Source organism: Lichenostomus cassidix, chromosome 22 (assembly GCF_008360975.1).
Source record: "Lichenostomus cassidix isolate B80296 chromosome 22, HeHo_3.0, whole genome shotgun sequence".
Classification (NCBI taxonomy): domain Eukaryota; kingdom Metazoa; phylum Chordata; class Aves; order Passeriformes; family Meliphagidae; genus Lichenostomus; species Lichenostomus cassidix.
The window spans coordinates 116,577-132,241 of record NC_139502.1 but is presented as its reverse complement, the minus strand read 5'-3'; the positions used below and the strand labels follow the sequence as shown (position 1 = coordinate 132,241).

Sequence of the window (15,665 nt, the reverse complement as noted above, 5' to 3'; positions counted from 1 at the left end):
AGGGAAGAGACTCCATGGGCAAAGGGTCCTATCTGGGGGTGTTGAGCCTGCCCACCCTTACACGATCATCACTGGACAGTCTTGTACAACTGGGTCAGTGCCCTCTACCCATCCCACACTTGAGCTCTGTGATCATGGGAGAGCTGCCCCAGCAGGGAATGTCTGAGGGAGGCTGTGGCAGGCTGTATCTCATGCTCACCTCCTGTGGGGACACCGAGGGTGCATGCAGCCTGCTGACTTGCTCAGCTTCTGTCTCCACAGGTCCTACCTGCTCAGTCTCCTCAGCTCTGGTCACCACAGTTTCAGGTGGGATGCAGGGGACCTGCAGGACAGCTGGAGATTCCACCCTGGCAGGAGAGGGTAGTGACAGCCACAGAAGTGGTAAGCCTGGGTCCCGCAGCCCCTGCCCATCCCCACAGAGTCCTGGGGCCACTGGACAAAAGCAAACTAAGCAGCAGTCCCATGTCCTGGTGCAGGAACAGCACTGACCAGATTTGCCTGCCATGCCAGCCGGTGAGGGCTCAGTGATATGTTCCTTGCCTGGAGCTATATGTGCCCCTCAGGAAGTCCAGCCCAGCACAAGGCTGGTCCTGTGCCATGTACCTGCTCCCTCCCCACCATACAGAGTCTCTTACATTTGTTCCAGTGTTGTTGTGGTCATGAACTCCAGTATCTCCCTTTTGCCTTCCTGGTCTCTGAGATCAGGTGTCTTGGGCTTTGGTGCAATCAGCTCTTCCTCTGAAACCAAGAGCTGGTTCAGCATGGAGAGGCAGACAGGCAAGGGAACACAGATATCCAGCCCTTGCCCCCATCCCTGTTCAGGGCTGGAGCAAGTGCCCATCCCTGCTCCCACTGCTTGAAATAAACACTTGCCCTCTGGGTCTCAGCCAGACACAGGGGGGGCTTTCAGAGTGGGTCTGCTGGCAGGGGCAAGGCCCATGCATCAGGCCAGTGGGATGAGCTGTGGGAGCCATTGGGAACTTTAGGTGCTGACTAACCTCTTTCTCACAGCACCAAATGCATCACAGAGGCTTCAGGGGACACCTTACACTTTGATGCCTGGGACAGGGACATAGGCACAGCTGGGGGTACAGGAGGCTATCCTAACACTACACCTCACTGGAGGCACAGAGCTCTGCTAATGCTGACCACTGGCCCCATTAATACCTGCTAACTAGCTCATCAGGATTTGGCTCTGGCCAGTGCCCTGTGGGAGGGTGTCCAGGACCTCCCAAAGCAGAAAGAGTGCCTGAGAGATGGGGAGGAGCTCACAGCAGCACAGAGACCCTTGAGCTCTCAGGTTATTCCCTGCTCTGGCCAGAATGTCATGGGGCAATTGTGGAGGGGCACCAGTGTTTGTCACAGTACCAGGTTCCTCCACCTGCCAGGGTCAGGGCCTGGGTCTGAAAAGGGAGTCAGGGTCCTCCTGAGTGGGAGGATGCCCATTCATGCAGTCACACCACAGCAAGCAGCACGGATATGGATTGGCAGGGCAGGATGGCGGGGCTGGCACTGGAGAGCACCAGCCCAGCAGCAAGGCTCAGCAGATGGATATGGCGTGCGGATGGTTAGTGGCCATGGGGTGAAATGGGCCATTGAGCTGGGGCAGGGGGACACATTTCATACCCATTACTGTGACATGAGCAGTGCCTGCAAAGTAAGAAGAGGCAAAAGTGAGGTCTTGGTGAGAGTGTGCAGGAGCAAACCAGCTGCTGCTGGGCTGGGAGCTGATATCCTCCAGCAGAGCAAGGCACCGTGGGGACTCTGCATGCCCAAAGGCTCTCTGCACAGTCCCTGGGGCATGGGATCATGGAGATGTCCAAACATATCCCTCCTCTGTAGTGCAGGGAAGCACCCAAGCCAGGAGGTGCCACCTCTGGAGTCTGGTGGGCTTCCCTTGTCCTCTCTGCAAGACCACAGCAGGGCCCACACAGCTCCCCACCCTGGGGAGGTCCCTGTTCCAGCAGGTACACCAGTGCTATCCCCATAATTGCTGCCTGCCACACTGACCCAGCCGGCAGATCTCTGGGACCCAATTCCTACCCCTCACCTTCATCCTCTGATACATCCAGAATCTCGTCTACAGTCTCTGGGAAGCTCATGCGGTGCTTGTCACCAACTGACTGTGGGAGCAGAATGGAGTCAGAGGAGGCCAGCACTTTGCTGCACAGCTATCTGCAGCCCCCTCCTTACACCCAGCTAGGCACCAAGCTGCAGACCTTTCCCCGGCTGCTCCCAGCCCCAGCCCTCCCCCACAGCATCCTGGTCCTAGTACCCAGGTGCTCACCGGGATGTCGGTTTCCTCTGTGACAATCTTGAGGACATCTGTGACAGAAATGTAGCCAAGCCGCTTTGCGATGGCCAGGGGAGTGGTGCCATTCTGTGTACAGAGGGAAGAATGGGGCAGCAGCAGCCACAGGGCAGCCCAGGTGGATGCCTGGGCTTGCCACAGGGTGAGGAGGTGTGGGCAAGCATTGTACTCACTGTGCTGATCTCGTTGGGAGATGCACCATGCTTCAGCAGCAGTGTTACCACGTCCGTGTGGCCCTGCTGTGCCGCTTGGTGCAGGGGGGTGTAGCCCAGCTGCAGGGGAGCACAGAAGATGCTGCCATCAGTTCTGGAAGCCTGCTGCCCCAGAAATGCCCCCAGGCCTCACACACTGTGCTTCATGCCTGGAGCATGAGGACAGTTCCCTTTCCCCATCAACCTGCACATTGTTTCCCATGGCAGAAGGGTCCTTGGACCACAGGACATCTCTGTACCTTAGTCTTGGCATTGACATCAGCTTGGTGCTGCAGCAAAAACTTCACCAGCTTGATGTTCCCATAATGGCTGGCCACATGCAGCGGGGTGTAGCCCATCTGAAAGACAAGATCAGGTCTCAGTCTGTCCTCAACAGTGCTTACTGCACTTCTGGCTTGGAAATGCTCATCCCATAGGCAAGCCCCCATGCATGAAGGATGAAGCACACATGTGGGTTCTTTCTGAAAGCCCAAGACCAGGGCAGAGGGCTCATTTCAAACCATGGTGTTCTGCATGGGGTACAGGGGTGAACTATGGGAGCAGGCAAAAATCACCCCTCCAAGGAGGTGGGGGAAGAGCAGGATGAGTCCCCAAGACACAGGCAAAATGGTAAGGATGCCTGCCAAAAGGGAGTCTCTTGTGCAAAGACAAGGAAAAATAACGCTCCTCCCCAAGAAGGCCTAGAGGTGGCTCTCCCATGTGTTTCACCACAGCCATGGTCACTGTACTACTTTACCCTGGTCATTGCATCCACTGTGACTCCATGTTTCACTAGAACATCAGCAACCAGCACATGACCCTCTTGGGCCACAAGATGGAGAGGTGTCAGGCCACTCTGTAAAGAGAGGTGGTCTCAGCACAGTGGCACTGCCACCACTGCAGCTCTACCAGCAGAGACTCTGTCAGGTCTCCAGCCTGGCAAACTGACTGACACTGTGCTGCTGGCCAGTATACTGCTGCCCAAGCACAGGGAGGCACAGGGGCCTGGACCACCATCCAGACCACTGTTCTCTGCTGGCTTGTTTGCCTCCAGCCTGGCAGGATGGGCTGGGACAACTTACCTTGTTACCTAGGTTGCCGTTGGCTTGTTTGGAGAAAAGCAGTGCCACCATGTCTGCATGCCCCTCCTGGGAAGCCAGGTGCAGGGGAGTGACTCCCTGCACAGACTCAGCATTTGCAGAAGCTCCGTACTGCAGCAGGCTGCTGGCCACCTCCATCTGGTTCTGCTTGGCAGCGATGTGCAGGGGAGTATACCCATTCTGCAGGGAGAGAGGCTCATTGCCAGTGCTCAGACCTGCCAAGCAGACCAGAAGGGACAGGAGGCACTACTCTGCCTCGCAGGCCAGGTCTACCTTTCCTAATTGCCTCCAGAGCTCAGGGATGCCCCCTACACCATCTCCCTGACAGCAACCAGCCCTGAGGTGGGACACTGAGGCCAAATCCCACTCTTCCAGCCAAGTCAGCACAGGGGTTTCAAAGACCACCTGCTTCAGGTTCAACTGGTATGGACTGTCCTGGAGTTTTCCACACATAAATTTCTGCAGCAGTATGCAGCCTCTGGGAGCTGCAAGAGGCTGGGGCAGACACACCTCCTAGAAAGTGCCTGGCTGAGGTATGGAGCTAAACTCCCAATACACAGCATTAGTATTCAGGCAGAGACTGCAGGGCCTTGAGTTCTGCCTCTGCTGCCACACTGCAGGAGCAGAGCAGCTGGCAGACACCCGCTGCCCAGGTTGACGTGCAGGCTGTCGGTGACGCAGACCAACGGGGTGCTGGCGCTGGTACCGGCTGCTCCCAGTGCCTGCCCAGCATGTCTGCCGGCAGCGTGCACAGGGGAGAGGAGAGTGCCAGATGGGGAGGGCTGGCACCAGCAACCACTTGGCTGTTTTGAGGATGCAGCTTTTGCAAACAACATGGAAAGCAAGGCGCCTGCTGGTCTGTTCTGTGGGGAGATGTTCCCCGTGCTCAGGCAGAGCCAGGCGGCTCTCACAAGCTCGTGGGTTTTCTGACTCACTGCTTCATAGCTGCATGCAAACATTTGCGTGTGGTTTCCTAAACTGCCAGACCGCAGCGCTGCTCTGCAGGACTTGCCATGGAAACACATTCCCCACGCAGCAACCACCATGCTGCTAGCAGGGACCATCCCTGACACAGCCTATCTGCTGGAACAGGACCCTACCTGGCACACTGCCTGCCCCACGTGGTGTGAGGACAGGCAGGCATGAGGAGCAGGCATGGAGAGAGGGTGGTGGTGATCAGACCCTTGCACATTCCAGGGTTAAGGGGCAGTGCTGGCCCCAGACTGGCAGGCAGTGGACACACAACACCTCCCCACACCTCCAGGGACACCCAGCCCAGACTTACCCAGGCCGAATTGTGTGGGGAGCTCCCCTTGGGAAGTAGCAGTTTGACAATCTCCAGGTTGTTGTGGTGCACAGCCACATGCAGTGGGGTGAGGCCATTCTGTAGAGGGGGAGAGATTACAGAGAGCTGAGACAGAGCCTCTCCCCATACTAGACCACTCCTCCCACAGAAGCAGCACTCACTTTCCCTGCTGCATTGGGGTGAGCATCATGTGCCAACAGCAATTCTGCCACATCCACCTTCCCATACTTGGCCGCAACATGGAGAGGGGTAAATCCTTTCTGAGGAGAAAGGCAGCCCATCACAGGGTGGCAGAGATGAAGAGAGTGATGGCACCTGCTGCAACACAGGAGGAGGCTGCCCCTCCTGTGACAGGGACATTGTGCCATCAGCCTGCCCAGCCTGGACCAGCTGGGTGATGCCTTTCACAGCAGTGGACTCAGCAGCTTACCTTGGTCATGCAGGTCTGTGAGGCTCCCTTCTCCAGCAGGGCCAAGGCTGTGTCCATGTGCCCCTCTCTGGCAGTGATGTGCAGGGGCGTGTGCCCTGCTGTGGTGGCCAGGTTGGGGTTGGCGTTGTTCTCCAAAAGGAGTTTGACCATGCCAGTGTGGCCGATGCGTGCGGCACAGTGCAGAGGAGTCTGGTCGTCCTGTGAGAGTGGCAAAGAGGCTGTCTTGGCAGACCTGAACCTGTCCCTTCTTGCCATACCAAAGGGATCCCAGCCCTGGCAGGCTGTGCTCTGGGCATGTGAGAGTGAAGAAACCAGCACCAGCTGTTCCCAAAGCTGATTATCACACAGGTTCTCTGTACCTACCTTGGCCTTGGCGTTGGCTTTGGCTTTGTTCTGCAGCAGGTACTTTGCCACATCTGTGTGCCCAGCTCTGGCTGCCATGTGTAGGGGCGTCTCCACTTTCTGAACCAAAGACAGGATAAAGTGGTAAGGCCAAAGAAGGAAAAAGCCTTCCTGTAGTCATTCCCCTGCTCTGAGCAAAAGAGAGCAGTGCCTGCAACCTTGTCTGGCCCCTACTAGTTCCTCCTGACAACACAAAGCAAAGGGCACCAGGGACTGCTCAGGTGAACAGAGCAGTCCAGGGTGCAGGACCTGGTCAGTTCTGACATCCCACTGAATCCCAGTAAACTGAGCTCCCAAAGCCCCAGCCAGGGTGGAACTCACCACATTGGACACATTAGGAGAAGCTCCACGCTGCAGCAGAGTCTTGACGATGGGCAGGTGCCCCATGAAGGCAGCCACATGCAGAGGGGTCAGGCCAGACTGTGAAGAGAAAAGAGCCAGAAACCAAGATGGGATTTATGGCCTTGCCACTATCTCTTACTTTCTCCTCCTCCTCTCCAGGGCAGGTCTCAGCAGAGGCAAAATATGAGTCCCCAGGCTGCTCCAGGAGCCTGGAAAGTGAGTGTGGTGGAAATACAGGGAGCTGCTGTCTCCCCTGCATCTTCCTGCCCTTTGGGGAGATGCTGTGAAGCTAAATAGGTTCTGAACTGCAAAGAGCACCAAGAAAGGTTCCTGGGGATTGGCAGAAGCAACAAGGACATCACATCCTGCCACGTTGCCCTTGTTCTGTACAGGCAGCAAGAGAGCGGAGGATGGGCTCAGCCCACCTACCTCTGTAACAGCATCAATGGAGGCACCTGTCTTCAGCAGCAGCTCCATCACGCGGATGTGGTTTTTCTTGCAGGCAATGTGGAGGGGTGTGAAGCCATTCTACAGACAGATAGATGGACAGTCATTTGCAGGAACACTCCTTCTCCCCTAGTCCAGCCCACCCGCCCTTCCTCACTCACCAGGGCTCGGGAATTGGGCTTGGCCCCTTTCTCCACCAGCAGCTTGGCCACCCGATGGTGTCCACAGTGTGCAGCCACATGCAGTGGTGTTAGGTGGTCCAGGGTGATATCATCAATCTCAGCACTGTACTGCAGGAGCAGGCGTACACAGTCCAGGTGGTCACCCTGTGCCGCCATGTGGATTGGCGACAAGCCATTCTGCGACCATGGAGCAGGATCTCAGGGCTGGGCCAGGAAGGGGTCCAGGCATCCCACCCAGCCCCTGCCTTGCACCCTCAGACACTACTCTAGGGCAGAAGAGACAGCTTGTTCCCCAGGGTGCTACCAGAGAGGAGCCCCAAAATCCCTCACTGAGACTTACAGAGGGGCAATGTCAAATGGAGGGAAGGGCCTGAAGAGCTGCTGCCATGGGGCAGACTGTACCCAGGACTTCTCAGGACTGATCCCTTTGAATGATGAAGCCCTCAGGAAAAGGACTCCAGCTAGGGCCAAGTAGGGCAGGAAGCTTCTTACCCCTCATCAGGCCAAAAAAAGCCCCAAGCCAGCCACGGGTGCCATCCAGCAACTGTGCACAGCTTGTTACCCCACTATGCTGCCCTGAGACCTGGCACCAATTGCAGCCCCACTGAGTCACCTGGGTACCTTGGTTTTGGCTTGAATGGGAGCCCCATGGTCCAAGAGGATCTCTGCAATTCTCACGTGTCCATTGCGCGCTGCACAGTGGAGAGGGGTCAGCTCATCCTGGGGAGAAAGAAGGTTCAAGGGCTCAGCATGGCATGGAAGGGCAGGGTTCCCTCAGGTAGAGTACTAACAGGAACTTTGGATTTCTTTGCAAAATAAGGCAAAACTGAGCCTGGCCTCAGCTCTCAAGGCACACCATTGTAGCTATGCAGCCTCCTTTTACCTCTACATGCGCCAGCAAAAAACCTGGTCCATCCCCTTAAGTGCACCAGAGACCACATTCCCTCACATTCCCAGCAAGATGTTTGCAGGGTAAGCACTAGGCTTACAGAGAGATGGCCCATATACATATGGGCTGTGTTCAGAAGTGCTCTCACCTTGGTCCTTGTCTCTATCTGGGCACCACGGTCCAGCAGCAGCCGTACCATGATGATGTTGCCCCGACGGGAAGCTATGTGCAGGGGAGTGATCCCATTCTGTCAGGAGGAACGACAGTCTGTCAGGAGTAGCCCCTTCTCTTTCAGGAAGGCAAGTGACAAAGAAGAGAGGACAGGGAGAGCTACATCTCTGCCTAGGGACAGTACAGGGGAACAGCTTGTTTAACCACGCTGAGAGAGGGGACTGTGCAGCTAAAGGCTGCAGAGAGAAGCTACACAGAGCTTGTAAGAAAGCACCAGCTCATGGATTGGGCTGCACCCGTGATTCTGGAAGAGGCATTCCAACTGCAGGTTCTATGAGCTCTGTCCTGCAGCAGCAGCACCAGCTTTCCCTCAGCCTGGACACAAGGCCCTCAAGAGCTTTCAGGGATGCATGGCTGCTTCTAACAGAAGGGAAATATAGCAGAAAAGGCCCATGCTGGTTATTAATTGCAACTCCCCATGCCTCTGTGCTGCTTTCTGCATGATCCCACCTCACCAGCATGCTCTGGCAGCTGCTGCTGGATAGGAGGCATGGATAGGAGGTACAACATCCTCCTCTGGTGCTGGAGCAGCACAAGCCTCAGTAGCTTCCCACTCTGCACTCACCTGGGGGGTGAAGTTGACACTGGCTCCACGGTTCAGCAGCAATTGGGCCACACTAAGATTCTCGTAGTGCGCTGCAATGTGCAAGGGGGTGAATCCAGTCTAGGGGAAAGAAGAAGGGATCAGCCCAGCCAGGCACATGCTCCCTGATGAAACTACAGATAAATACAGCATACCAAGCTGCCGTTCTCCCTGGGGATGCAGGAAAGCTCCCAGAGACGGCGTAGGAAAACCACACACCTTGGAGAGGACGTCAGCATTGGGGTCATTCTGCAGCAGCACAGCAGCTGTGCGAGTGTCATCATTACGGGCTGCAATGTGCAGGGCAGGCAGGCGGACCTTACCCTTTGTCCCATAGTTGATAAGGTGAGCAACCACGTTCTCATGTCCTTGCTGGAGAGCCACAGCTAGTGGAGTGAAGCCATCCTGCCAAGGAGAGGGGGAGAATCAAGGAGCCATGGCAGGACCCAGCACATCCCTCAGTAGCCCCCACAAGCAGGGCCATAGGCTCCTCTCCAAGGACCTCACCTCTGTGGCTACATTCTGGTTGGCTCCATTTTCCAGCAAGAACTTCACAACTTCCAGGTGGTTCTCCTGGGCTGCCATGTAGAGAGGTGTGAAGCCTTTCTGCAAACACAGGGCCATGCACATCAACACAACTCTTCCTTGTGTTTCTCGAGTTCTTTGAAGACCTACACCCCATCAACACCCACACTCCCAGGTCAGTGTATGGGGGCAGAAGTATCCATTGTGGGTGTGAAAAAGCAATAGCAAAAAAAAACCAAAACCAAAAACCTGGCAAGAGTAGAGCAATCACATCGAGCCAGAGCCCAAGGCTCCACACATCCAGAAAAAAACAGACAATGCTTGATAAGAGTCAGCCCAGGAGACACTGCCTTCTGCTCACTGCCAGTATTGTCCCTAGCTTCAGGGACAATTCTCCCATCAGGCAAAATCTGAAGAGCTTTCAGCCCTACCAGGCTCAAGGAAGACAGAGTGAAGAAGTACACTGTGTATAACTGCAGGGGTTGCTGGAGATCTCCAAGCTGTCAGGGAGGCATCAGCAACGAGTCCTCCCAGGATTAGTTCAACATGCTTGTGTATGCTGACATGGACTCCCTCATCAGAGGCCACGCTGGTCTCCCCATTTGCCTCAAGACTCCCTCCACACCATTTGCACACTTATCTCCTTTTAAGAGTCTGGCAGAGCAGTCCTTGCTCTGGAACAGGACTAGAGAGAAACTGCAAAAGGCTGCTGAAGTGCCCATGCTGGGCATAGTTCCCACCATAAGGACACCACCATCACACAGGATGGATGTCTTTCCCATGTCAGCCCAGGTCACCCTACCTGGGACTGTGCATTGACGTTGGCCCCATAGTTCACCAGCTCCCGGACCACGTCCTGTTGTCCAGCCAAGGCAGCAATATGCAGGGCTGTGTTTCCCTTCTGAAAGAAACCACAGGATAATGATCAGGGGCTGAAGAAGCCTAGAATGCCAGGGAAAGATGGGCCTATTGTGCTAACAGGCATGCAACCAGAGCAGCTGGCCAGGAAAACCTTTAGGAGGCCATGCAGCTCTCACTCCATGTTCGATCCCTGCTGTAGACCAGCCAGCCACCCTTCCCATTTGCTGGCGAGGGAAGAGAGTGATTTCATCTCTCCCATGAAGTTACTGGCAGCAAAAGCTGTGTGCACTGTCAAGCGTTGTGCATCTCCAGCACTGAGAGATGAAGAGGGGAGGGAGGACTGGGGAGCTGAGCTGGCAGTCTTCAGGCAAAACTGCAGTGTGCATCCTGGTAGCCAAGGCATCCCAGCAGATATAAAGGGATGATGAGCAGGCTGGAAAATGCACACACAAGCTCTTCCGACTTGTGCCTTTGGGTGGTATGGCAGAATGCCAGACTCTGCTCTGTGTCCAGATCGCTGCGAGAGCACCAGGGAGGTGACAACTGAGGCCTCCTCCTCAGCCTTCTCGCAGCCCTACAACCAGTGCTAGAGGCTGCTCATTTGTCAGCTCTGCTTGCTTGTGCCGTTGTCTTGCTTGTCATCAAGGAAGAATCACACCTGCTGTGGTGATGCTTGAAAGAACAAGATGTTATTTATGGAGCTCTGTTTACCAGAGCTCGCCAGGCTTGTGACAATGCTATTGAGGCCATCTCAGCACTGGAATATGCAGGGCTGTGCTGGGGCAGCACAGGCTGACCTGAGCCAGCAGCCCGTGCCGGGAGGAGATGTTAGTAAGACAGCACTAGCACATGTTGTGGTTTATGTTACTCTCCTCTGAAGTCCACAATGGCCCCCATGAGGAAGAGGCACCTCCCACCCATCTAGAGATGCCCAGCACAGGCTTGGCTGTGCTAAAACCAGAGCCTGACCCCAGGTCCCAGCCCAGCAGCACTGCCACTGGCACAGTTTCTCTGGGGGCTGACAACAAACAGCATGATTCACTGCTCAGCTACAGCTTGTGTGTCTGGCAGCAGTGGCAGGGTGGGGAGCTGTGACCAGTGTGACCAGACTTCCTTGTCCTTACCTTGGTCGTTGTCTCCAAAACTATCTCTTTGTGCAGCAGCTCCACCACCATTTTCACATGGCCCTCCTTGGAGGCCAGGTGCAAGGCGTTCAGCCCATTCTGGAGGAAGCAAAGGGGGGAGAGGGGAATTAGTCATCATCTGGGGATGGAGCTCTCTGAGGAGAAACCTACTCAGAGTTCCTGCGCAGACATGACTGTAGGCACTTGGCCCATGCTGGAGAAAGTCCAGGCCGGTGGTGGCAGGAGCCATTACCTTGCCTTGGAGCTCTGCATTGACATCTAGTGCACCAGCCATGGGGCCACAAACAGCTTCATGCTGCCAGGAAAACTTCACACAACTGAACGCTGAGTTGCTGACTAATGCTGGAGGTTTCTCCATGAACAAAACATGCAGCCCACGTAGGCAATTTCCTGCAGATGGGGGGTACCACAGCTCAGCATTATGTGCTCGCGGCACAGGCACTGCTTCAGTCCTCCCTGCTCATGGCACATCCCTGATGTCAACTCCTGTCTTTGCTCAAGTGACTTTCCATAGGGTGCCCCTCCTCACAGTCTGGTTTTTCACACCTAAAGCACAGAGCTGAGCTTTGTGCACAGCCCAGAGCAAGGATGCACCACAACTGCTGTGTAAGTGCACATACAAACCTTAAACTTTAACATTTACACAGACAGATGTGCAGCGAGAAGCCATGTTTGGGACAATGATTTTATCAACCAGCAGCCAAATTTAATTCACAGTAGTTTGTGAGCTTCCAGTCCAGACCTCTAGGGCTTCTCCCTGGCTTTCAGACTGCCCAGCAACACCCCATCCTGCAGCTCACGGTGGGCTTTGCTCCCCCAGAGTTCAGCTGCAGCAAAGAGTGCAGAGAAGGTGCTGGTCGTGTCACTGTTAAGCTCTAGCAGTTCCAGGAAGCTCCCAAAGAGCTAAAGTGACCTCTCAGGATTATCTCTGTGTGGGCCCCAATTTAGCTTGCCTTCTTCCTACACGTGGACCTGAACACTAGGAGCTGAGGACTGGCCAGTGCCCCTTTAGAATCCCCAGGTTGCCAGAAGGAGAGGTGTCTGGTCGGACAGCATCCTCAGGGCTACTGAGACAGCATCTGCTCCATTATTTCTGACAGCCTCTTCCACTTCCCAGATGTGAACAAATGAGCTGGGATATTTGCTGGAAAAGAGGTTAGTTACCTACAGGCATTTCAGATGCCACTTTTTTTTCCTTGTCCCTCACTTCTCCCTGGTGCTAGGTTTACTCACCCCTACACAGCGTTATTGCATGGCAGAGGGACAACAGCTCCTGCCCAAGTTCTCCACCTCCCAACCCTGTGTTTTGACTCCTGACTGGAAGGTCACTACACAAAAATGCTTCATCCCTATCGAAATATTGGTAGGGGAGCAGAATATGCCCAGGGAGACTCAGTTCCAGCCCTCAGAACTGCTTCAACAGTGTTGTCAGACTTGGAAAAGGGTTTTCCACTCTTTCTCACTCGCAGCACCAGTTGTTCAGGATCATAGCTGAAGAGTCACAGAGTCTTTTGCTCAACTCTGATTACAGCACAAAGAGCAAAAATCTAAAAACCCACAGGCTTCCTCAGCATACCAACTCCAGTGTTCTGTCAAGCCTCAAGCAGAAAAGGTCTGCTTCCAAGGGGAAATGAAGTGGGAGTGCTGTAACATCCCCAGAACAATGCCACTGAAAGGAAATGCTCCCCAGCCAGATGTGGCTACACTGAGTCCATCTTCTGTGGCCAAGCCCAATTTCTGAAGACACACCTACACAACCCCATACAGATAATCACTGGCATCCCTACATCTGTGAGCTCACTAGCTGGGTAAATGATAAATGACCACAGACATGCAAGCTTTTTCTCAGACTCACATAACCAACAACTGGAGTGCAAGACCACAGATGCTCAGCTGCTCCCCTCAGCCCACATTCTGTTTCATGGAAAGAATTCATAAATAAGCTTTTGATGCTGTAATCCTGTGACAAATCATTAACCTGTGACAAATGGTTGTGCAATAAGCACAATGTTTTCAGAAGATTGTTTCCATTGGTGGCCCATTGGTATTTCTGCTCGAGGAACAGTACAGGCTGTTTCGCACATTTGCTTTGGCTTGACAGCACATCTGACCCAAAGCTGCCACAGGATGTGCGTAATTTGAAAGGCACTGTATTTTCCTCACCAAATGCTGCAAATAATTATCAGAAATCAAATCGCTGGCTATCAATGTGACAAATGCAGCCCTACAGAAAAACACAGGGACTTTGCACTTAGCCTATCCCGAAGCAGGGCCATGCTCTGGACTGCCCATCAGGACTGGCCACCTCAACAAAGACCATCTCCTGGGCACCCATGTGCCAGGACGGCGCTGTTCCCTGCTGGTGAGAGTCCTGGCAGCAAGGTGCACTCATCCTCAGTCCTCCAGCTCCTCATGGATGAGATGAGACCATGCTGGCACTTGAAACAAAACAGGTGGATGATGAAGACACTGATCAAGCAATGAAGGAGGTGAAATCGGCAGGATGAAGATCAGATGGCATGTCAAGGTCTCTGCACTTGAGTAAGAATACAGGGCCTGTGGGATAGGTCTGACCACATATATCCCTCTTTATTCTATACAGGACATGTGAGGTTGGACCTTTCCCACAGGTCTGATATTCCTCAGAAGGAAACCCCAAAGTGCCATCTAACCTCAGGGAAATGGCAGGACCCAGTGCAAAGACATCACTGAGAAAAGAGCCTCATACCACTATAGCTACCATCTTGCCATCAAAGTGTTAACTCCCCTCACCAGCACCAGAACTCTCACTGGAAACAGGACTTGAAGCCAGTCAGTGCAGACAGGACTGACCATCTCTTTTGGTAAGGAAGAAGTTCAAAGCCATCCTCTTTAGCTTGTGGATGGGTCACCCTGTTGTAATTCTTTACAGAGCCCTCTCTAAAACCCCACATTCCTCTGGACTAGAGCATTACAGGACCAGTGGACATTGAAATCCCCCCTCTACTTTTAGGCTTGCTATCAGAAATGAGTGAACATCCATGGTGCAATCTGCTTGCCCCGTGGGAACCTGTCTCCAGTAACTACACTGGCTGCTGCAGCGCACAAATCAGTAGGTCTGAACTTCACTTGGTCTGGGGACTTGATACTGAAACAGACGAATATTCCTTTGTGCTACGTGCTGAGTCAGCCTCCCCAGCAACACCACTGTTCCAGAAAGCAGTGACAGCACAGCCTGTCTGCTCCCCCTGCTCAGCCTAGGCCCCCTGAGTCTGTCCCTACAGCACCTGCCCCAATTCAGACTCAGCCACTTGCATTTGGCAGCTACACAGATACAAAATGTTCTGATCATGATGTTCAAACAATTCCTCAGTGTCTGCAGCTCTTTGTTCCCATACAAACCTGTTTCTGTTCAGGATGAGGAAGGCTCCTCCTGCCCAACACCTCCCAAACCATGATAACTGGCATTTTGCAAACATTCACTGCTTGTGATAAACTGCAACTTCTAGGAATCCGAAAGCCTCAGCACTGCAGCACTGCAGGCAAGGGGAATAACCCCCAAGAGCCACTTCTGTGATGTTTCAGCCACTGTGCTACTCTTCAAAGCTATCTGCTCTGCCCTGAGAAGCAGCTGAGCCCCTTCCAATTGCCCCAGCTGCTTGTCAAACTAAAGGAGCCCTCTCTGTTTATCTGTTGATGTCCTTTGCTATGCTCCAGCCAGTACATCCAGGCTCCCCAGATCTTTATAGCTATTGCTGCCGTACTGGTCCCAAAGACAGCTGCTCCAGGTCTGCCCTCTGGTCAGCCACATTTTCACATGAACTAAAGATAGAAACAGAAGCCCTGTGGGTTTCACTTACCTGGTTACAGGTGTTAATATCTACCCCATTCCTGAGGTGATCCAAGGCTTTGTCCAGATTCCCAGATCTTGCAGCTCTCAAGAAACTGGTTGCAGCATCAGCCTTAGGGACAAAAAGAAAAAGCATGAAACTCAGAGCCCCCTTGTTCTCCCCCACCACCAGCACTGGATCAGCTCTTCGCTCAGCTACAGAGAACATAACTACAGAGACCAGAAAAGTCAGAGGCCAGGCAGGTCACACTGGGAACTGCTGGGACAGACTGAGGTCCCCCAGATCAGACAGGAAGAAAGACTGGGACCTGGACTTAAAGTGAAGAGCATCCAGATAATGGGGCAGAAAGTCTACAGCTTATTCTGTCACACTATAGGGACAGTAGGGAGGGAGCTCCTGTCACCACGACAACCTCCCTTGGCCCAGGAAACCCCTCTGTGTCTGGGCTGAACGACCACAGTGATGGAGCTGTAGTGAGCCCACCCCTACCCTCCTCCAGAAGCCACTGGGTAGCCACATCAATGAGCTCAAGTACCAGCATCAGGGACAATGGCCCCAGCTGAGCACCTCAGAGCTGTGGAAGTCACAACTCTCTTTTTTGACAGTGTCTCCCTGAACGGCTACACCACAGCCAGCCCAGGCAAGGCATAGCAATACTTTGAGCGACACTACTTAGCAGTGTGAGGCAGCAAATGAAGACAATGGCATGGCTCACTGGAAGCTGGAGAACAGGGTGGAAATGCAGTGATGTGGGTCTGAGTCTGGGAATTGGGACTGCTAACCATGAGCTGGTACCTGCCTGCTCAGGCCAGCCCAAAGGGCTCTCTGCAGCCAAGAGCCACAAGATGTCCATGGCAGCAGTGCAGCACACACTCCTCAGTCCTCAGCTC

General features: G+C 54.0%; 1 protein-coding gene across 11 annotated transcripts in view; it reads right to left on the bottom strand.

Moving 5' to 3' along the window:
• ANK1 (ankyrin 1) overlaps positions 1-15,665 on the bottom strand; it is a 55,756-nt gene that overhangs the window by 13,945 nt on the left and 26,146 nt on the right. For 7 of the 11 annotated variants that reach the window (XM_085080704.1, XM_085080710.1, XM_085080707.1 and 4 more), the window contains exons 2-25: positions 14,785-14,886; positions 10,925-11,023; positions 9,742-9,840; positions 8,922-9,020; positions 8,634-8,819; positions 8,397-8,495; positions 7,749-7,847; positions 7,333-7,431; positions 6,691-6,888; positions 6,512-6,610; positions 6,062-6,160; positions 5,702-5,800; positions 5,339-5,536; positions 5,070-5,168; positions 4,888-4,986; positions 3,585-3,782; positions 3,260-3,358; positions 2,763-2,861; positions 2,485-2,583; positions 2,288-2,380; positions 2,051-2,123; positions 1,627-1,650; positions 636-738; positions 200-347 (exon numbers count right to left, since the gene is read on the bottom strand). In XM_085080704.1, coding sequence (XP_084936830.1) covers positions 200-347; positions 636-738; positions 1,627-1,650; positions 2,051-2,123; positions 2,288-2,380; positions 2,485-2,583; positions 2,763-2,861; positions 3,260-3,358; positions 3,585-3,782; positions 4,888-4,986; positions 5,070-5,168; positions 5,339-5,536; positions 5,702-5,800; positions 6,062-6,160; positions 6,512-6,610; positions 6,691-6,888; positions 7,333-7,431; positions 7,749-7,847; positions 8,397-8,495; positions 8,634-8,819; positions 8,922-9,020; positions 9,742-9,840; positions 10,925-11,023; positions 14,785-14,886 — 2,709 coding nt within the window. The remainder of the gene's footprint in view (positions 1-199; positions 348-635; positions 739-1,626; positions 1,651-2,050; positions 2,124-2,287; positions 2,381-2,484; positions 2,584-2,762; positions 2,862-3,259; positions 3,359-3,584; positions 3,783-4,887; positions 4,987-5,069; positions 5,169-5,338; positions 5,537-5,701; positions 5,801-6,061; positions 6,161-6,511; positions 6,611-6,690; positions 6,889-7,332; positions 7,432-7,748; positions 7,848-8,396; positions 8,496-8,633; positions 8,820-8,921; positions 9,021-9,741; positions 9,841-10,924; positions 11,024-14,784; positions 14,887-15,665) is intronic. The other 4 variants (XM_085080706.1, XM_085080702.1, XM_085080705.1 and 1 more) reach the window with 3 other exon arrangements.